The sequence below is a fragment of the Pelobates fuscus genome, chromosome 12 (genome assembly GCF_036172605.1).
Source record: "Pelobates fuscus isolate aPelFus1 chromosome 12, aPelFus1.pri, whole genome shotgun sequence".
Taxonomy (NCBI): domain Eukaryota; kingdom Metazoa; phylum Chordata; class Amphibia; order Anura; family Pelobatidae; genus Pelobates; species Pelobates fuscus.
In genome coordinates, this window is record NC_086328.1 from 34,648,970 (window position 1) to 34,671,313 (window position 22,344).

The following is a 22,344-nucleotide window of genomic DNA, read 5'->3' on the forward strand; positions in this document are numbered from 1 at the left end:
GCAATAATACAGGGTTCCCGTGCCCACATCCCCAAACAAAAGGTATCCCCTATAGGTCCGGGCATACCTCAGATAGGAGATGGCTAGCCTGAGTTAGTTGGAGGTCAATGTTTAAGCGGGCTACGAATGCTCTCCAATCCCGTGCAGAGTTCCAGGCCACTGGGTGAAAATTCCCGGCCACCTGAGCTTTTTTTGTGGGTACATGGTGCCCCCTCAAGTCCAAGGTGTCATTTCATACCTCACCACCTTCTCCTTTCCAAAAAGCGCTTTGAGAAGCATGAAGCCCCGGGAAGGCTTTGGAAACACAGAACACCTGACTGGGAGCAATACCCGGAAGGTATTCCGCCCTGATCGAGAGATGCCTGTCCAGACCGTAGTCATGGTAGAAATCTTTTGTGAGATTCACCAGATGTTTTGATTGGGAACTAACCAGATGGTTATATAATGCAACACATTGTCCAGCTGGAGAATCAGAGAGCAGTGTGTTTTGTCCTTTGCGAATAGCAAAGGATTCTGTGATCAATTCCTGACAATTTATGTGTAGTTCTGTTCATCTGGAGTCCAAAGGCATCATGTGGCCACTCTGTTGCATGCCACGTCCCATCCAATCCAGATTGGAGCTGAAAATCGCCCTCCCATTCCATGCTTTTATGTGTGTCAGCCACCACCTGACTACTAGACGAACGTTGTTTGTCAAGGCCACTGGAACTGTAGGAAACATCTGTTGTCGGAATGAATCAGTATCTGAAGATAAGTGTCCTTAAGGTCCAGATGCGATAATCCATCACTCTATCAGAGCAGGTCATGGAGAAGACTGCAGGACCTGAGGATCCTGGGTAAGATCAGCACACTGGGAAAAAGTGAGACAATCTGCCTGCAATAGGAAATAGGATAAAATGGGTGACTCTTACCTGAGATAAATGTAGCCCAGGTAGAGGTGGATCCTGAACCTTATTCAGAGACATGTAAATCAATACATGGATGTTCAGTTTCCCTGAACAAAAAGCCTTTAGCCTCTGGATCCAATTTTTTTGGAGACCAGGTCCACCAATTTGGTATCCAGCTTGTAGAGGACTGCCTTACGCCATTCTGTGTACAAGGCCACATTGGCATTGCCTACTTTGGGCCCATTCCTGGAGCAGACCAGCACCCACGGACAAATCGTTGGTCAGGGCTTAATCCGCCATTGGAAAACTCTGTCAATGGACCACCAACACACAGCAGTTTGCCCTGCATAGAACGAAGACTCTTTTTCCAAGCCCTTATGGGGCTCTTTGACAGACTTTGTCATAAATGTGACAAAGACCGGGTTGAATTCAGGAATGAAAGACACAGCGTTTCCCAATTGGTGTTCGGCAGAGCCCTAGGGTTCCGGAAGAAAACAATTGGGGTTCCGCAGCTATTTGCAAATCGGCTGGCCCATTAACGTAGGGTCACCCGATCGTTATTGCTGAAATACAGGGGCCGGGTCAAGGTCTAAAATGGCCCCTGTATTATTGGATGCTGGGAGGAGCTGACAGCGTGTCACTTCCTCCCAGACTTGGAGCGCGCCCAGCAGGACAGAGAGAGGGCAGGGGAAGGGAGAGAGCAGTAGCCAGCAACACTCCAGCATCCAGCACTTCAACACCCAGCTCAAACACCCAGTAGCAGCACTCCCAACACCCAGCATATCAATACCCAGCACTCCAACACCCTGCAGCAGCACTCGAGCAACCAGCATCCAACACTCCAACACCCAGTGTGTGTATGTGAGTGTCAGTGTGTGCATGTGCCAGTCTATCTGTCAGTGTTCATGTGTGTATATATGTGTGTAACTGTCAGTGTGTGTGTGTGTGTGTGTGTGTGTGTGTGTGTACCTGTGTATAAATGTGCTTGTGCTAGTGTGTGTCAATGTGTGTATCTGTGTGTATCTACCAGTGTGCATCTGAGTGTGTATGTATGTGCCAGTATGTGTATGTGTGTCAGTGTGTGTAGCTGTTTGTGTATGTCATTATATCGGAGTATGTGTGTGTATCTTTGTGCCACATTGTGTATCTGTCAGTGTGGGTATCTGCCAGTCGGTGTGTATGTGTCAATGTGTTTCTATGTGTGTTTCTGTTTTTAATGTGCATGTATACCTATGTAAGTGTGTATGTGCATACATCCCAGCAATCAAACACCAACACAACATGCAAACATAAACATGACATATAAAGACTCCCCTGAACTCCAACTCTAAAATTATATACTAACACTCAAACACACCCTTCACTCAAACACCAATACTACACGCAAATGTACATCTGCATTAAAATCCAACACTACATCCAAATATACCACTGCACGCAATTGTAAGCACAACATACAAACTCACTCCTGTATTAAAATGCAAAAGAATTTTTTTGGGTTTTTTTCTGTAAGAACAATAAGGATGTGGAATTCTCTGCCTGAAGAAGTGGTTTTATCAGAGTCCATACAGATGTTCAAACAGCCACTAGATGCATACTTGCAAAAACAGAATATTCAAGGATATAATCTTTCAATGTAGGGTAATAGCTGCTTGATCCAAGGATAAATCTGACTGCCATTCTGGGGTCAAGAAGGAATTTTTTTTTCTTGCTTGTTTGGAGTGCTTCAAACTTTTTTTTTTTTGCCTTCTTTTGGATCAACAGCAAAAAACAAATGTGAGGAAGGCTTAACTTGATGGACGCAAGTCTCTTTTCAGCTATGTAACTATGTAATATACAAACACCAACTCTACACACAGAAGCACACCTGCTCCTAAGTGCTACAATCTGTATACTGCCCATAGAAATTTGCCAAATATATAAAACATTATGCTCTGTTAATTAAAAGGTTCGTGCTATGGCGCAAAATTATTTTCAGGGGTTCCACTATGTTGGTACACTATGTCAAAGGGTTCCACTGGAAAAATTAATTGGGAACCCTTGGTCTAGGGCATTCTGCTCGCAGCTTATTGCAGACATCCTTATCCAACGGGTGCCAGAGCTGGTATTGTAGGAACTCCGCAATGTGCCCAGGTGTGGTACACTCAGAGGACCGAGGGCGTTGTAGAACCATGGGATTGAATAGCGGATGTCCCACCAAATTTATACTCTCCACTCGATCATCAATCGGTCTGGCCAAAGGAGCCGAACGGTCACTGCAACGGTCCTCCACCACCATCTCCAGGATGTAACTAGAGGTTAGTTGACCAGAAGGAGCCCTCATCCTCTGACTCCGCCTCTGGACTGTCAGCATAATATTCGTCCACCATGTCAAAGGTAGGGTTCCCTTCCTCATCGTGGTGCACCAAGGACTTGTGTGAGACCTGTACGTGACTGAACCTTGACAATTTCATGGGATCCTTGTCTGCAGAGACGCTATGCCCCTTCCATGGGCATTTGCTGGAGGTATCCTCTTCAGCAGAGCCGTGAGAGCCCACGGAAGTTGAGCCTCCACATCCTGGGATAATGGGTTGAATCTGAGAAGGTGCCCGAGGAGGCGAGTCAGAGTGGAGTGCAGCCAGTGCCTTAGGCAGCGTGTTGGCCAAAGCTGCGCACAGCCACACCTGAATTTTGCATCCTCAGCCATTCCAGACCAAACACAACTGAAAGAATACAGAAAAAATAGCAAATTAGCATCACAGATTAATTTGCTGGGGGTCGCCTAGTGGTGATCACCCACTAGGACAAGACACTAGTCTATTAAAAAGCCTATCTAACAGCAGGATGAACAAGATATGGATAGTTTCACCCACGACCTTGAACACCTATGGGTAAGGTCCTGGGATGGAGTTGAATCAATGGAGGGGGTCAAACTCAATAATGCCTAAAAAAAAATGGGAATAAGGAAAGGATTTTTTCCGGTTTTGGAGTTACAATTAAGGATACGGAATAGGGTGTTTAAGGCATGTGGAGTTTGTAGGGTTATTTGCAAAGTATTCTCTGTCCTATGTCTTCTGTAGTCCAATCACCCTCCCAACCGCCCCGATTTCGCAGCATAGTCCTGATTTATTGGTCCTGTCCCCAACATTCAGTGCATCATAAAACACAACCTCAAGGATCAGCCCTCAGTGGGATGCCCTGCATAACAGACAGGCAGCTTGGCATGTATTCACACCAGCCTGATCTCCCATTAACTTGGGCAGACCCACCCCTTTTCTGTGTTGGTCTGCCCCTTTTGGGACAGAGCTAGCGATGCATCACATCTTTACTGCCTTCATCTCCCTCCCACTAACATCCTAATTCTCAAGGCGCCGGAGTTTGGAGCCATGCCATCTTATAGTTGATACCTGTCAGGGTATTTATATCGGCAGACATTTTGTGCTATGATAGAAATTAAAGTGTATATTGCCTGAATCATTCTGAACAGAGCAGACTCCATTTTGTTATTTTCAGCTAACAAAAGACACAAGATTTCAATCCCTTCTGTAAAACTAACCACTTTGCCAGAAGCTAAGGAATGTATTATATAAACAAACCCAGTGATACAAAGAGTCTAACAGAGAAGTGGGATGGAATACTCTTCTTAATGTTAGCTTCACACAAGAAAGCCAGACCCCAGTGACCAGATAAGACTTGGTAATTAATTTTACTTTTAAATTTCACAAGATTCCCATTGTAAGAGAAAGGTGAGACTAAGTTTAAGAACTGTCATATTAGAAATTATAACAGAATTTGGAGACACATAGTCTGAAGAAAGCCCAAAGAAAACCCTTTGAACTGACGAGTAAACTCAAATTATATTATCCATAAAGATAAGCTAAATGACGTCAAAATAGCCACCAGGAAAAGTTAACTCTTTCCTGGATAGGTATGTTTAGTGATAGGTATGTTTAGTGGGACGAGACTGCCCTCTATAGACCAAATACTTAAATTGTTATCTGGAAGGTAACCACACCTCCAGTGTTTCTATTGGTCTATCACCTAGTGAATTTTCCTTTAAAAAGTTTAGACAAAGGGAAGAGAAAGGTATGCAGAGAAAGCAAGAGAGTGAGCAGTCGGGGGCAAGGCAGGCGAAAGCAAGCTAAGAAAGAAAAGCAGAGCGCGAGAAAGAAACATTCCTGGACACTTAGCTACCCAAGAACATCTGATGAGAACATCTCTTTAATTGGTAAATATACTGGCTTCATTTAATTAATCTAATTTAATAAAAAAAACAATTCTAATAGCATGATATATGACTGGATAAATCACGATCAGATTTCGATATTTAGAAATCTTAGTTAACTAAGAAGTATATATTTATAACCATTCCATGCTGCAGATGGAATTAGAATAAGTATGTATTTATGTGACATATCACATGTTAGATATTTATCCAGGTGTATTGATTTGCTCTAAAATAAGATAAAATATCTATTTAGGCAAGTTAAAATTTTGCTTATAGAACATGGTATATTGCTCTTATTGGATGGTTCCAGGAAATGACTAATGAGCTGGTTTAAATGTTATGTTATTTTATTTAAAATCACATGAGAATAGATCTTAATTACCTAGGAGGTCTAGCCAGCATTGAAAGGGTTATTCTAACTGTTAGCTAGTTTTATGGCTTTACGCTGCAAGCTGTGTGAAACCTTTTCTTTGTCTCTGTGAACTACCGTCATAAATCTTGTCTTGACAATTAAGGCTGTTAGCCATTGGAAGATGTTTTCACATTGCCATTGTATTGCATACCATGTTATACTAAATATTAATTGATTATTGTCACGCATGTTACTTATTATTATTATTTAAATTTCACAATAAATTGTATCTATTTTTATAGCAAATTGTGATTTTATTTAAATGGAATACAATTCAGTTACACGATAACGATCTTTGGGATCTGAGAATTGAAATAGTGGGCAATTCTCAACTGTTCATATACATACAATGGGTGGAATGGTTCGGTTCAGGGTAAATATGATGGTATTGAGGTAGATGGAGTAAAAGGAGGGAGCCAATTGGAAATGGCTCAGTCCAGACGCCTGTGGGATAGTTAGAAGGAATCCCACTCCCTTCCAAAGTGCAGGTGGTGCTCCGCAAATCTCAAAAAGGAATGTCCACACCAATATGGAATTGGGGACTAAGTCCTTTTATTGATAGAGTAAAAAGTGGATATACAGCAATGTAAAATGAAATAAAAACAACAAACTTGATAAAATCCACTAAAATAGTAATAAAGTAAATAAGTCCACTGTGGGATAAAAAAGAATGATTGCAATTCTCAACTGTTTACTATTATCCCATAAATATCCCCACATACCAATGCAGTATAGCTACAGGAATGGTTACACAGTGTGCATCACTGAATGCTTTCCCTGCTCCTCCTGGAAGGTACTTCCTGTTTGAGAGGCTGTCAGTGGGTAGATGGGAAGTGATCCCTCCCACTTCCTGTCCAGCCTCACACACAGACACTGGAGAAGCTGGAACAGCACTGAGTTTTACATCCTCTATGACTGTTCCTGCAGCTCTGCTATTAAACATAGGGGGCTGACTGGACTACAGAGGACACTGACCAAGGCTCCTCGTACTTGTATCACCTTGCCAGCCAATCTGAGCTCCAAAAAGGCATATTATAAATACATGCTTCCCAACTGTCCTAATTTCAGCAGGACAGTCCCAATTTTTTCCCCAAAAGAAGGACACCAAGGAACTGTCCAAAACATTCATAGCATGAACGCATCACAAGACACACTTGCACTATGGTTAGGCCACCAGGACCTTGCATGGAACTCTAAAACTGTGCTTCCTGCAGATTTTGCCCTCAATGGGCAGGCCTACACGATGAACAGGCAGTCTGGTGTACATTCACGCTAGGCTTCCCTGCCATTAACATGAGCGCATCGGCCTGCCCCCTTTGCCACTCTCCCACTGGTGTCCAAAAATGGGAGTGCTTAAAACAGGCATCCCTGGTGGACATGCAGCCATGTAGACCGCCTTATGGATAGAATATAAATCTGTGTATTTTTGTTTTTAATTAGCTCGGTGCATCGCTAATTGCTAATGTTACATTTTTCTAAATTTCTGCTGGCGTTCCTTTTTGGGTTGAAATATAGCGGCCACATTGAATTTGCAACAATGTGTAATCCGACTCGGCCCTAGATGCTTATTTAACCATGCTGAGAGGTTTTATAATCTAGTTTGGTGGGATTATTTGATGAATAGTTAAACAATCATTAGAGAATTCACTATTGAGTTATCTGGGGCTTTCGGGTCCATTGAATTTGGTTTGGAGGGTATTTTGGACAATATTGAGGATTTGAGATTTTAAATGATTTGATTGGAGAGGGCTCTGAAATGTCCTATATTTTTTTGCTTGCATTTGCTACTACACAATTGAAGTCTTAAGAATAAATGCTTAAATATCAGAAAGTTGCTGTGGGTGTGTAGGTTTTAGAGGGTCAAGGGGATCTGAGGGTTCTGTTGTGTATCAGATTTAAAAAAAAAACACAGGTTTTTATATGACCTAGTCTTTAACCCCTTAAGGACCAAACTTCTGGAATAAAAGGGAATCATGACATGTCACACATGTCATGTGTCCTTAAGGGGTTAAATTAACACTTCAAGCACCATGCAATGCCAGGAATGCCTTGGATCCCTCCTAGTGTAAGTAGTTAAAAGGTTTACTGTAACTCTTCTTTTTTTTTTTTCGTTAAACAAGGACATAACAAAGCGATAAACGTTCCAGGACGTCACTGTGCACATATTACAACAAAAAATGCAGGCACACATGACACCACACGGCGCGCCTCGGTCGAATTATGCATACTGACCGTAAATCTTTTATTCACCTCAACGTTTTACACATCCACTTTGTTTTTCGTGTGCGTATAAAACAGTATTTGTATTTGTATTTTTTTTAAATACAGATGAAAGACTGAGAGGAAATTTAGTACAGAAAAGGTCTTTTAGCTCTGGCGGACCTTATTTCCGTGTCCTTGGTAGGTTACCGGACACTTTGCTAGACCCAGCTACGATGCTTACGTCTCCTAAGTAGGTTTTGTTTAGGTGTTTAAACTTTGTGATAGGTCACCAAAACTGTCCTAGGGCCTAAAATCCCTCGGAAGGTATTTCTATGCGCCATCTCAGAGAGAGAGAAGAAGAAAAAGGGAGTATTGGTCGCGTGCCGGGGAGGGAGAAACGATGTGGGGGGGGAGGGGGAGGAGCGAGGAGGAGGAAGTGGGGGAGATGAGCAAGCGGGGAAGGGCCATATTCATCTGCTCCTCTTTACCACTCTCCAGCAGTCCCCACGCGCGTCCCACCTCAGTCCGCAAGGTACTAAAAACAATTGTAACAGTTACCCGATTCCAGCGCTGATCTCTCTCCTTTTGTTTTTGTAAGCCACAATGCCCCATTGGCATTACTCTTAGGTTCCACCTCCACTGAAATGCCAAAATAAATGTTAAAACTTACCTGTGATCCAGCGCTGAGCTAAGCTAAGCTCCCAGCACTGATCTCCCGCCTTCATCCAACGTCACGTCAAAGAGAAGCCTGTAATTAGACCATGTAGTGGGCTCAGAGCGCACGTGCACTCTGGGCGCTGAGGGGAGGGAAATAAGAAATAAAATAAAATAAATGCAGGGAGGACTGATGAATAAAGGGAGATCGAGCCTGCAAGGGAGAAGCTGATTATGCCTGTCACTGGTGCTCTGTGTATACTGACGACAGACATAAAATATGCAGTTCTGGGTTGCATGTAACCGTTCCGGGGTGCAGTTCCGGGCTGCATGTTCTGTGCCTTGCATATTACTAGCACTTATCACTCAAGTGCCAATATCGTTCCATGTTCAGCATTTTAAGTAGAAACGATATATATATATACAGGGACCTTTAAACGTGACGGAAGGTCCACCTGGGCGGTAACCTTGTGGGGAAAATCACATAAAAGGCAGTGTGCCAGCATTAAACATGCAGTTATTCCCCCTAAACTGAGTGTCGTCCAGTTACTGGGGAGGTGTTGGGAGAATCTTGTCTTGCCTTGCTGTATTTAGCTGTTCCTGTGAAGCATCTCCCTTGTTCCTGAGTCATCTTGGAGAAAACCAGCGGAGAAAGGTCCCTGCTAGACTAGCACCCCACTACATAAGGAATATAAAGTTGTATTTCTTACGCTATATTTCCCTCTCCCTCCTCTTTTCCTCATGCCCCACATGCATTGAAAGGGTTAAAAAAATTCCTTTGTATATTCACCCGACTCCAGAGCGCTCAGATGATGGTCTCAGCCAATGATCATGGGGAGCTAATTAAAATGCCTTGCAGGAACTTCCATCTGGGGAAGAGGTTCTTAAATGGATTGAGTGCATACACTGGGAGGCCTACAGGGAACCATAACTATTGCAGTGGGCTATAGTGGTTATGGTTCTTGGAGTACTCAATTAATAAAGTTGTGACTAAACTGCTGATGCTAAGAATGGAAATTTTAAATGGTTAATATATCACGTGTTCCCTTGGATGGTAAATAATCAATCTTTGAGCAATAATTCAACAACAAAGTGCACCCATTAAGCCATGCTGTAAACCGTGATAATTAACTCACTTACAGTCTCTTTGGTAATCCCCTACTGTTCCATTTAATAAATACCAGACTAAGTTGGTCATTTCTAGTAAATGGCTAATGTTATAATCTTCTAAATTTCTGGCGTTTCTTTTTGGGTTGAAGTATAGCTAGATTATTTGTGTGTATTTTTTCTTTAGTAGGTTGACTTTGTATTATTGTTATCTCCATCTTTGTTTGATGAAAGTAGAAACCACGGGACCGGTCTGAACATTGCTCTTCCACCGCACCCAGCCCCTCTGTGTCACATTTACCCCCCCTTATTCCCTCCATGTGTCTCATTCACACTAGGGATCGACCGATATAGATTTTTTTAGAGCCGATCTGATCTGTGAAGTTTCAGGCTGATAGCCGATAACTTACCGATGTTCTATACCTTTACCATTTTGGAAAGATAAACTATTTCTACACAAATCTACTGTTAACTAAACATGTTTTATTATTTATTTATTTATTTATTTATTTGCAAATCTTTTTTTTTTTTTATTAGGGTAAATGCACAACATATACATGCCAGTCAGAATGTTTTATGTTTTCAAGAATGTGTGTGTGTGTGTGTGTGTGTGTGTAAAGAATGCAGTGTGTACGTGTAATGTGTGTATATAGTGAATGCAGCGTGTTTGTGTAGTGTGTGTGTGTGTGTGTGTGTGTGTGTGTATATAATGAATGCAGAGTGTGTGTTTGTGTAGTGTGTGTGTGTGTGTAATGAATGCAGAGTGTGTGTTTGTGTAGTGTGTGTGTGTGTGTGTATAATGAATGCAGTGTGTGTGTTTGTGTAGTGGATGCAGTGTGTGTTTGTGTAGGTATGTAATGTGTGTAAAATGGGGGGGGGGGCGGTAACCTGTGGCAACGCTCTGACGGCCGCTGGACTCGCGAGAGTTAGACGGGAGCTGAAGGGAGCTGAAGGGAGCTGCTGGGAAGGTAAGTAAGTGTGCTGGGCTCCCAGGACCCTTATGGCAGCCCTGGTCTGCATTATTGGAAATAACTTTATCTTTATTGGCCGGTACCGATATTGCTGAAAATACAAAATATCAGCCAGACCGATAATCGGTCGATCCCTAATTCACACCCCAGAGGGTGAGTGTGGCATGGTTAGGGGGAATGAGTATGACAGAATTGGAAGGGTTTATGTGATGGGGGGAGTGACATAGTGATGGAGAATGAGTGACAGGATTGGGGGAAGGGGGGTGAATATGGCAGAGCGATGGAAGGTGAGTATGGCATGGGTGAGTGACAGGATTGGGGGAGTTATTGTGAGTGTGGCAGGATGAAGGGGCGGTGACAGTGTGTGTGGTTTGGTGACAGTTACACATGCAGATAAACAAACACACGGACATACATGCAGATACACACCATTTAACACCAACAGATACATACACAGACACACATGCTGATGCACAGACACACAAACTAACACAGATACAGACATATACACATAGAATGATACTTTAAGATACACAGAATTACACCTACTACAGATACAAAATCTGACACACATGCGGATACGCCGATACACAGACACTTAATGACAAACAGTCAGATGCATACATACAGACACACAAACATGCACACGTGCAAAATGTTTGTCACCCTCCTGTTTCCTAGCTTTTAGGTGCAGGAGGGTGACTTCCCTGGGGTCTAGTGGCTGGCTCAGGATGATGGAAGTCAAAGGTCCCGCTCTGACTCCCTCCTCTCCTCTTCTTCCCTTGCGGTGCTCTGTGTAAGCTGGGAGGAAGTGACCGGGGCTGTCACTTCTTCAAAGCGCTCGGACCTTGTCACAGGAAGCCCGATTCCCTGGAAATACATTGTATCAGGTGGCCGTAACAGCATGGGCCATCCGATAGTCCCCTGAATGCGTGGCCTCGGTGGTTGTATTGCGCAGGCCAGGGCTGCACCAATTGGATGGCGGGCACCCCGGTCGCAGGGGCGTGCATACATGAACTTAAGTGAACACTATCGGGTTAGGAACACAAGCCTGTATTCCTGACCCTTTCATTTTAAAACAATCATTTATGTGGTTTGTCACCCCCCCTTACTCCCCTCAGAAGGGGTTAAAACTCGCCCCATTTCCAGCACCACGCAGGTCTGCCGGCGCTGGCCCAGCCCCCAATCTTTCTCCTTGATCCGTCATCAGAATTTGATTTTTAGCCAATCCAATGCTTTCATATAGTGATTAGCTGAAATCGACAAGGAGACTGGATGGGGGCAGGGACTCTCCATAGAAATAGTGAAGGCAGGGAGTGGTGCCGGGTGGAAAAGGTTAGACTCCTTATAATAGGGGAGATGTGACGAACCCTCTGGTCCACTTAAAAGACTAACTCTCTAGCCCATGTTTCGCAGTCCAGTGTACCTTCCTGCCTGTCCAGAACCGCCTACCTTTCACCAGAGAAGACGCTGAGACATGGTGCGCCTGGCCGGGAGTGACTCTAAATCACCCTGTAACTCCAAAGTGGATAGGAGAGTAACCGCGATCTGCTAAAATTTTAACCAGAGTGCTTTCGGTCCCAGGACAACCAACCAGGGTGCTCTTTGGAGAGTTAACAGAGGAGGTGGAGAGGCATTGAATGACGTCAAGGACTTGGGGGAGCTCCATGTACTCACAAAAAGCACAGTGCTTAAGGGAGACCAGGAAATGCTACCTAGCACTCTGGAAAGCCGCTGAATCGGAGACTAGCCGTGTCTTGCTGAACTTTGTACTTCCATAGAATTGTGGCTAGCCATATCTGATGTTTGCATTTTTTGTACAGATTGGGTGCTCCCAGAGAGACCTTTCAGGGGATATGTGGCATGTTGGGGTGCTGGCTAATATTACTTGTGTTTTGGGGTATTTTATGTTTTGCTCTTTCTGTGTTCAAAAGATAATTTGTTTATCCGAAAGCTGAGTCAATAATATTCCAAACACAGAGGCGACTGGGCTGGGTTGTTCTACTCTGAATGGAGACCCCATGCTGGCGGTCTGTGTATAAATTTGTGTGCTTTGACCTAATGAACCAGTTCTTCTTTACCCTTCACTAAGTCTCGGCTTGTGCTTCGGTAAGACCACAGTACCTTGTGCATAATCACTCTGGAGCTTGACACACTGGGAAGGGACAACCTAGGCTGTAGTAACCCATCTTCTTGAGGGTATACTTCCACAGGAGCATTAGGACACATCTGGCACCATAACTTCTACAAAGTGCCGTAATGCTTATGGTGATTGGAGCGTTCCTTTAAGTGTTAGAAAAGTTTTTTCAAGTCCATGTTCCGATATTGAATTTGCGTTGTTTTCACTGGTCTCGTTAAAGTCTTGCTAACTCCTCTTCTGTAGGTTTGTGATTGCCCCAACTACAGCTCTGTAAGAAGGTCTGGTTTGGTACTCCAATATTTGGAATTGGGACAGCATCTCACCACCTAGTATAAGTTCACTTGTGCTGTTTTCATGGACCTGTAAGCAGGTCCGAAAAAGCCCTTTTCAGTACAATAAGGATCATATGTGTTCGCAAATGTAAAGTGCTTGGAGGCCAATAATCCCTTCAGTAAAACCTTTACTGTCTGGGTCAGAAGTACATATTTCAACTACAAGAGGACAATTCTTCTTTAATAAGATGGCCACATAGCTACGAGCTAATACATTACCAGATAAATGTGGTAAAATGTGTTGGTTTTTTTTAGCAAATTTTAGGTGTTTGCCAGAACTCTCAAGTTGTTTTTAAATCAATGACTGAGCAAAGTTTAACGCTTCACATTCTGTGAAATTATCTTTATCTTTGATGTGATGACATGGGTTATGATCTTGGCTACTAAAACACTTTGTAAAACCTGGCTGTGTTCTATGGGCTGTGACCTGGGGCGAAGGAGCAAGCAATGGCCGCTTCTTTGGATGTGACCGTTCTTCCTTAAGCAAATGTTACTTTGAATTTGTGATAGTATGCTCGTGTATTTGTAGAGAGCCTAAAAAACAAGTGCCCCTGGCAGATTATGGGCTGTTGTATCTATGCCAATCAGTGTAGCTAACCTAATCTGGAAGCTGAAGGGGAGTCACATGGTCTGACCGGCATATTTGTTTAAATAAAGTATGTTAACCCCTTAAGGACACATGACATGTGTGACATGTCATGATTCCCTTTTATTCCAGAAGTTTGGTCCTTAAGGGGTTAAACAGTGCTAACTAAAAGTCCATGCCTGCATTCAAATAGTCGATGCCTGTCCTGGGCTAACTTCTTTTGCCCGTAGCAAAGCCTTAATTTCTGTACCCCCTGCCACAGTGTGTGACACCTAGTGATGGAGGAATGTTGGGGTATTTAGCACTTTTGTTTAACTGATTGGTTTGTTCTGGGCTCTGCGCAGATCACTGGTGTATACAAAGTCATATGTTACCAATATGCAGACTGCTAATCTAGTTTGTATTATGATGTTTCATGCATTTACTATTTACACCTAATCTGTCATATGCTATGCTCTATGCAAAGCTACCATATTTGCTGTACTTAAAGGGACACTATAGGCACCCATACTACTTTATCTCATTAAAGTGGTCTGGGTGCAGTGTCCCTGTCCCCCTTAGTTCTGCAATGTAAAACATTGCAGTTTTTGAGAAATTGCAATAATTACATTGCAAGATTAAGACTGCTTCCAGTGACTGTCTACCAGACAGCCACTATAGTCGCTTCCGGGAATTTACTGGACTCCGGGTCCCTTAATCGACACTGGACATCCTCATGCAGTTTGTAATAATTAACATTTAATAAAAATGTTGTGGTTTTCCTTTTTTCCTACAAAAAGAAACTCCATTTGTGTTTATACTGAATACCTGCACCTTGTTTTTGTTTTTCTTTTGTTTTTTTAATCGCTGAGCTATTTTGTATTTGAGGGTTTTTAACCCCCTGGAAATATGAAGAAAAGAAAACTCTCTTTGCATATTCTAAATAATTTAATACTGCTTCTTACACAAACCCATCAGATGTTTTTATTTTATTTATTTGTTAACTATATTACTAGTAATGATACACAAATAGGAAATAAGCAAACGAGGAAAACATTTTGAATGTAAGGTAATTTATTTGAAGGAATTGGGTTTGATGACTGAACCCAGTTTCTGCTCCTGCTTCCTTGTAGTTGTGGTTATCAGTTTGCTGATCAGAGTGTGTGGTAATTTTCTACTCTATAATCGTACTTTTCTTGCCTCAAGGCTATGTTCTCCCAAGATCGTTTTGATAAATCTGCTTAGTTTTTGGTTAGCGTTTGCAGGTTTGGTTCTTGCTGGTTCTCCGCCATATAAAACCCCCATTCTGAGTTAGATGGAATTAGTTACATGAAGCAAAGTCTTGGAATGACATGGCTGAAAGTCTGAACGAGAGTCCTTATGACAATGTTCCAACCAGCGGCAGGTTTACTATACGTTCACTGATCAGCACAGAAGAGACTGTCAAATCTCCTTATGGACCCCCAGAAAATGGCAATGACACCATTCATCTTAATAATCTCACCCAGGGAAGCACCTTATACATGAGGACATTTGGGTACAATACGGTGGATGCTGTGCCAAATTATGACCATTATGCCAACACTGAATTTCCTGGGAAAATCAAGAAAGTCAGACCCACGCTTGAAGATCTTCACTCTATTCTAAAGGTTAGTAACCAGTAAAACCCATGCTATCTGATGGCAGGAACCTTCCATAGGTCTGTTTAATGAAGAACTGCATGCATACATTGGACATGAAATTCTAGATGTGTATGTAGAAATGTAGGTTCACATCAAGATGCTGGAATGCTGCAGTGGATGTGTATATGAATGCACGATAAACCGTAATGAAGTACATTTCGGCAAGATCTACTATACGGGATTCTGTATAATTCACTTTGTGGAATACAGTATGGGCATCCAATTTGTCATTGTTGTAAACCATGCACAGTCCATTGCAATAACATTAGGTTTTCAAATTGCTTTCATATGGAATACATGTGATTTTATCCATACAACAAATGTATCCGGTTCTCATATGTTGCTTATTTATTAATCAATGCTAAGAGCCCACCTTGAATATATATTTTTGAACTAGAAATAATTCACAGGCAAACTACAAAATTAATAAGGGAAATGGAAAACCGTAGTCATGAAGAAACACTGGGGAAAAACTGTTTTGTATTTTGTATTTTAAAAAAAGAAAAATATTTTATTTTTTTTTAGGGGGGGGGGGGGGAAGAGGCATCCCAGAGGGGTTATGATAGCGCTATACAAATATATACATGGTCAGAACAAACCATTAGGTGCTAATCTGTTCATTAGCAGAAATATACAACCGGAAAGAGGGAACCAGGTGAGACTGGAAGAAAATAACTTTTGCTTACAGCAGAGAAAAGATTTTTTTTTTTTATAGTAAGAACAATAAAGATGTGGAATTCTCTGTCTAAAGAGGTTGTCTTAAAGTTTGAAGATATCTTTTAACCCCTTCAGGGCGGAGTCAATAGTGCACGTTCTGATCAAAACAAAACATAAACAAGAACTGGAATTTGCGCTATATGTCTGTTCAACCGTAATTCATCTCTTCCATATTATATGCACCCACACTTATTCTATATCATTTTGTTCAGGAGAAACAGGGCTTTAATTTATAATTAACTATTCATACATGGAACATAATTTATTATGAATAAAATTTTAAAAAATGTGAGAAAATAAGATATTTTGTTTTCATTTGTATTTCCGTCTGACATTTTAGCTGTGAACAGGCCCGGTGGGCCGCGATGGCCGTGGGGCCGAGGCCAGCAGGGAAGATCACAGGATCTCCCCTGCCAGCCCCTGCAGGGCCAGCGCTATCCGAGCGCCGGCCATGCTGTGTGCCTCCATGGGCCGTTGGGGTGATCAAAGATCTCCCTCACCGGCCCAGAGACACTGAGATGCGGCCGCCGGCAGGAGAGGGAGGGAGGCCGGAGAGAGGACCGGAAAGTTACAGGGTCAAATATAGAACGTTCCATTTTCAAATTGAAATTTGCCAGATAAGTAATGTTAGCTTTGAGACGGTGTGGTAGCCCAGGAATGAGAATTACCCCCATAATGCAGTGGCGTACATACCAGGGTCGCAGGGGTCGCGGCTGCGACCGGGCCCGGCCCACCAGGGGGCCCGGCCGCCCCTGTGACCCGGTATGTATGCTCTGGGCCAGCCTCTTCTCCTGGGGGGCCCAGGAGCTGGCCACCTCCGGGCCCCCCGAGGTTGGCCCTGCTTACACCCGGCGGGCAGTCAGGCTGGCGGGCGTGCGAGGGAGCACTTTCCACTGAGTGCTTCCTCTTCAGCTCCCTCGCGCACCGCACTGATACCAGAGCCGGAAGATGACGTCATCTTCTGGCGCGGTATCAGTACGCGGCGCGCGAGGGAGCTGAAGAGGAAGCACTCAGGGGAGAGTGCGCCCGCCAGCCTGACTGCCCGCCGGGTGACCGGCCCCCCAGGAGCCCAGCAGCACCACTGGACCCCAGGGAATCCCCTCAGCACTCCAAAAGGTAAGGAGGCTGGGGGGATTAAATAAAAAATAAAAAATGTGTTAGTGTGTGTGTGTTACTGTGAGTGTTAGTGTGTGTGTGTGTTAGTGTTACTCTGAGTGTTAGTGTGTGTGTGTGTGTTAGTGTTACTGTGAGTGTTACTGTGAGTGTTAGTGTGTGTGTTAGTGTTACTGTGAGTGTTAGTGTGTGTTAGTGTTACTGTGAGTGTTACTGTGAGTGTTACTGTGAGTGTTACTGTGTGTGTTAGTGTGTGTGTTAGTGTTACTGTGAGTGTTAGTGTGTGTGTGTGTTAGTGTCAGTGAGTGTGTCTGCTAGTGAGTGTCAGTGAGTGTGTTACTGTGTGTGTCTGTTACTGTTTGTGTTAGTGAGTCTGTTTGATGTCTGTTAGTGAGTGTGTGTTTGTCAGTGAGTGTATGTTTTGTAAGTAAGTGTGTATGTATGTCTGTCGCTGAGTGTGTCTCTGTCAGTAAATGTGTGTGTCTGTTAGCTAGTGTGTATGCGTCTGTTCGTGAGAGTGTGTGTGTGTGTGTCTTCAGCACTTACCGTTCTCCAGCGCCGGACTCCCTTGGCGCTGGGGATCCCTCCGCCGCTCAGCTCCGAATGCGCATGCACGGCAAGAGCCGTGCGCGCATTCAAACCGCCCATAGGAAAGCATTACTCAATGCTTTCCTATGGACGTTGTGTCTTAGAATCGCGGAAGCTCCTCTGGCGGCTGTCAGTGAGACAGCCGCTAGAGGCTGGATTAACCCTCAGTGAAACATAGCAGTTTCTCTGAAACTGCTATGCTTTTAGCTGCAGGGTTAAAACTAGAGGGACCTGACACCCAGACCACTTCATTGAGCTGATGTGATCTGGGTGTCTGTAGTGGTCCTTTAACCCCTTAAGGATCCATGACATGTGTGACATGTCATGATTCCCTTTTATTACAGAAGTTTGGTCCTTAAGGGGTTAAGTGTGTGCATCTGCATGCACTGGTGTACATACCGCGGTCGCAGGGGTCGCAACCCCTGCGACCAGGTGCCCGCCGCCATGTGTTGCGGCCCCGGCCTGCGCAGAGTAAGCGTGCGGGGGGGGCCCACGGATCAATTTTCGCACCGGGGCCCCATAGGTCATGTGTACGCCACTGCCATAATGGCATAGCATTTGAAAAAGTAGACAAGCCAAGGTATTGAAAGTGGGGTATGTTTAGTCTTTTTTAGTAGCCACTTAGTCACAAACTTTTGAATGGGGGTAATTCTCATTCCTGGGCTACCATACGCTCTCAAAGGCAACATAACCAATCTGGCAAATTTCAATGTCAAAAAAATGAAATGCAAGCCTTATATGTGACTCTCTAACTTTCCAAAAAACCATAAAACCTGTACATGGTATTTTCGTGAGACTTCACTAAACACAAATATTAGTGTTTTAAAAAAGTAAAACATATTACAACAATAATATAGTCCATAAAAGTGCAGTTTGTTTGTAATAAATGCAAAAAACTTCACTTTTACTTAAAATATCATCGTTGTAATACAATTTACCAGTTTGAAACACTGATATTTGAGTTCAGTGAAGTCTCCCGAGTAAAACAGTACCCCCCATGTACAGGTTTTATGTTGTCTTGAAGAGTTACAGGGTCAAATATAGTGCTTGGGAATTAAATTCTCTGCACTTCCTCCCTGTGTTGTCAGGCATGTCAATCAAACTTTAATTAGTCAAATCACCTAATTATGTTAAAAGATGACTTAAATATACATGTAGAATTTTAATATATATGCATTTATAGGTATTTAAATTCCATGTGTATACTAATGTAATCTTTTATTTAATTATATGTATTTATCTATCTATATATATATATATGTATTTATTTTTTGCGGTTATTTGCATTTTATATATAGATAGATATATATAGAATGTCATTCTAAGTGTATTTTGTTACATATATATATATTTATATAAATATATAATAACAAAATAGTTAGAATGAAATTACATATGAATATATAATTTATATTAAATTTTGTTTCAGGAAAACAAACTCGTTTGGGTCCCCCCCTTTCAGGAAAACAAACTCGTTTGGGGGTCCCCCCCACCCTCAGGGTCCCACTTCGGGTTAAATTCTTACCTTTCTCCAGCGCCGGGCTCCCTCGGCACTGGGGACTCTCCTCCCTCTTTCTACGTCATCTGCTGAAGGCGCATGCATGGCAAGAGCCGCGCGCGCATTCAATCAGTCCATAGGAAAGCATTTCTCAATGCTTTCCTATGGACGCTGGCGTCTTCTCACTGTGAAAATCACAGTGGGAATCGCAGAAGCGCCTCTAGCTGCTGTCAGAGAGACAGCCACTAGAGGCTGGATTAATCCTAATGTAAACATAGCAGTTTCTCTGAAACTGCTATGTTTACAGCAGGCAGGGTTAATCCTAGATGGACCTGGTACCCAGACCACTTCATTGATCTGAAGTGGTCTGAGTGCCTATAGTGGTCCTTTAAATCTCTTTCCAACCTACATGATTACGTATCTAATCAGGGCTAAAAAATTCCACTTGTCATTGGCGAGTGAAAATAACCCTGGTGGGTGGAAATTCACTCTTGGTGAAATGCCGTGGATCCTTAAGGCTTGCAGAGGCGAGTACATTTAGGGCCTGGACTTGAAATCCTAAAGGAACACTATAGTGTTTGGAATACAAACCTAAGGCTATACTGGCTTACTAACTGTTTAGGTTACTGCCCCCTCCTGTGTGGGCAATGAAATAATAGTTTTACTAACATTTTTTCTTCTCTATCTTGATGATCTCAGCCAATCCAATGCTTCCCCATAGGGAAGCATTTAAAGACCAGTGTTATAACTCCAAAGGGTTGCTAAGCTATCTTTATTTACGATTTATAATAGGCGCGGTTATCCCGCTTTTTGTTTTCTTTCTATATTTTTTTGTAGTAAGTTACTTGGGTTGCTGCAGCCTGTTTATTTTTATTATAGTAAGCTCCTAACCTCCATTTGTCTTGACGTATCATTAGACACGCTCGTGCAGGCCATGCAGGGAGCGCTTCACTTACACTCCTCGCATGGTCCTGATAGCTGGAGCCAACAACGTTGCCTGTCAGGCCTTTTTTTTGGACGTGGCCACCCCCTTTCTTTTTGTCTTGTCTTGTCTTTTTAACCCAGACAAGTAAAAAAACTAATTTAAAATATGATTAGTGTTAATATTCAGTTATTGTAGGAAAATCTTTACCTAACTGTATTCTGGAGGATTATAACCATGGCTTCTTGCAGTGAATGGCACTTCTATTGTTTAATTAAAGGGACACTATAGTCACCATAAGAACTTCAACTTAATTTGTTCAGCGTCTTTCCGCTCTGCATTGAGGCGCTGAACGTTTCCATACAGATGCATTAATTCAATGCATCTGTATGAGGAGATGCTGACAGGCGTAGCGTGTAATTTTGCAGCGCATGTGCAATAACATCTCCATGCTTTCTTATGGGAATGGCTGAGATCATCGAATTTGATGATCTGAGCCACGGAGGCGAGGTGCGGCCAACGCGGTAAAACTGGCATGGGAGAAAAGGTGAGTAAAATACCTTTTTACTGAGCTAGTAGGGGGTCTGTGGACCGATATAGTTATCTTACCACTATAGTGTCAGGAATACATGTGTGTTCTAACAGTATAGTGTTCTTTTAAAGCTTTCATGGGCATACAGGTTTTCATTTTGATGGACCTTAACTCCTCTACATATACTACACTAGCCTACTCCATTTGTTTACTGGTCTTTCTTGCGAACGTCAGACTGTGCCATTTCTCCAAATGACCTTTCTCCTATGTGCCAGTTCATTCCCCATACATCCTTTCTCCCACTTGTCTGTCACTCTCTTTCAATATTTACTCTTCTGTGTCGATCCCTTTATTTCTTTGCACTGACCGCTTTTATCGCTGACCTCCTCTTCCCCAGCACTTTTTCGCTTTCCCCCTTGTCTTACCTTGTCTATGGTGGTGTTGCCGAGAGGCGTAGGAGTCATTGTGGGAATTAGCATGTTCTGACAAGATTGTTGGTGTTTGGCTGTTGGTGTTGTGATAAGTAGATGGGGGGGAGATACTAGATTTCAGGACTGACTCTTTGTCACACACTAAGTAAAATATAAAATGTGACACCTGGTGATGCCCTGGAGTACTGCATTGTGCTGCCCTACCCAGGGCAAACTATCCCATGGTGTTTATACCCTCTGGGAAGGCTGACTGCTCTTCTAAGTGCTGCTGGCTCTAGATTTTAGTGGACCTCTCCTCATGCTGTTTAAATGGACACTCTAGTGTCAGGAACACAAATGTATTCCTGACACTATAGTGTTAAAATAACCATTTATGTGCCGTAAATAGGTGTTTAAACCCCCCCCCCCCCCCCCCACCCTCCCACCTCCTCCCCACACTGTACCTGTGTTGCCGCAGCTGGCCCCACTTGGCTCAGGCACCAAGACCGAAATTATCAAACTTGACGATCTCAGACAATCCAATGCTTTTCCATAGGGAGGGTGCTGCACATTGTTTTTTCTCCTGCTCTCCCTCCATTCGTCATTTCCCTTTTTCCCTACAATGCCCAGTTAATAAAACATCCACCTGCGTATGAGCTCATTTAAAATTGGTATCGAAAGTAACCATGTCTTGCCATTGTTTGTCTATGCAGTTAATATTTTTGTTAAAACGCCACAATGTATACATTTCACACAAAAAAAGACATTTAAAAAAAATATATAACTTTATTTAAATAAAAATGTAGCTGTATTAGTGTTTGTGCGTACCCACTGTTATCATATGACTGTATAATGATGCCATGGTTATCATAACATTTCACTGTCTTCTGTTTTCATAGCATGAATCAAGCTGCAATCTTCAGCCTCCTGAATATGAGGCGAATTTGGATACCCCAGAGGGGGAGGCAGATACTGTGGGGGAGAAACCAATCGAAGAACCTGTTCGGTTTGGTTGGGTTAAAGGGGTGATGGTGAGCCAAATTTAATAATAATAAACTTAAATAACAAACAAGTGATACATTTTGTTGTTCGATTAATAATAACGTATTAGGAGATTTTCTAGGTGCCAAAAACCGGTTTCAGCTCAAGTTTTCTGACCCCCTCCCCACATATCTTGACTTAAAGTGTCCCTGTCCACATAAAATGTATTTTGAGTATTTCATAAAGATACTAATTTTATGAAACGTTCATTTTCACTACTTTGGAATTTCATTGAAATAGGGTACTAGGTGTCTTATGGTAATTGCCAGTTAGAGTTGACAAAAGACAGGTTTCACTGTAAACATTTGTCAGTTGCCACAGCCATCAGTAACGAGGATTGTGGGAATCCACCATTGTTTCACTC

General features: G+C 42.8%; 1 protein-coding gene and 1 long non-coding RNA gene across 2 annotated transcripts in view; one reads left to right on the plus strand and one right to left on the minus strand.

Moving 5' to 3' along the window:
- The window catches only part of LOC134578777 (uncharacterized), a 495,152-nt gene that overhangs the window by 11,370 nt on the left and 461,438 nt on the right, over positions 1–22,344 (minus strand). The window lies entirely within an intron of this gene.
- SLC12A3 (solute carrier family 12 member 3) overlaps positions 14,820–22,344 on the plus strand; it is a 68,178-nt gene continuing 60,653 nt past the window's right edge. The window contains exons 1-2 of the mRNA XM_063437909.1: positions 14,820–15,126; positions 21,839–21,970. Coding sequence (XP_063293979.1) covers positions 14,830–15,126; positions 21,839–21,970 — 429 coding nt within the window. The 5' untranslated portion in view covers positions 14,820–14,829. The remainder of the gene's footprint in view (positions 15,127–21,838; positions 21,971–22,344) is intronic.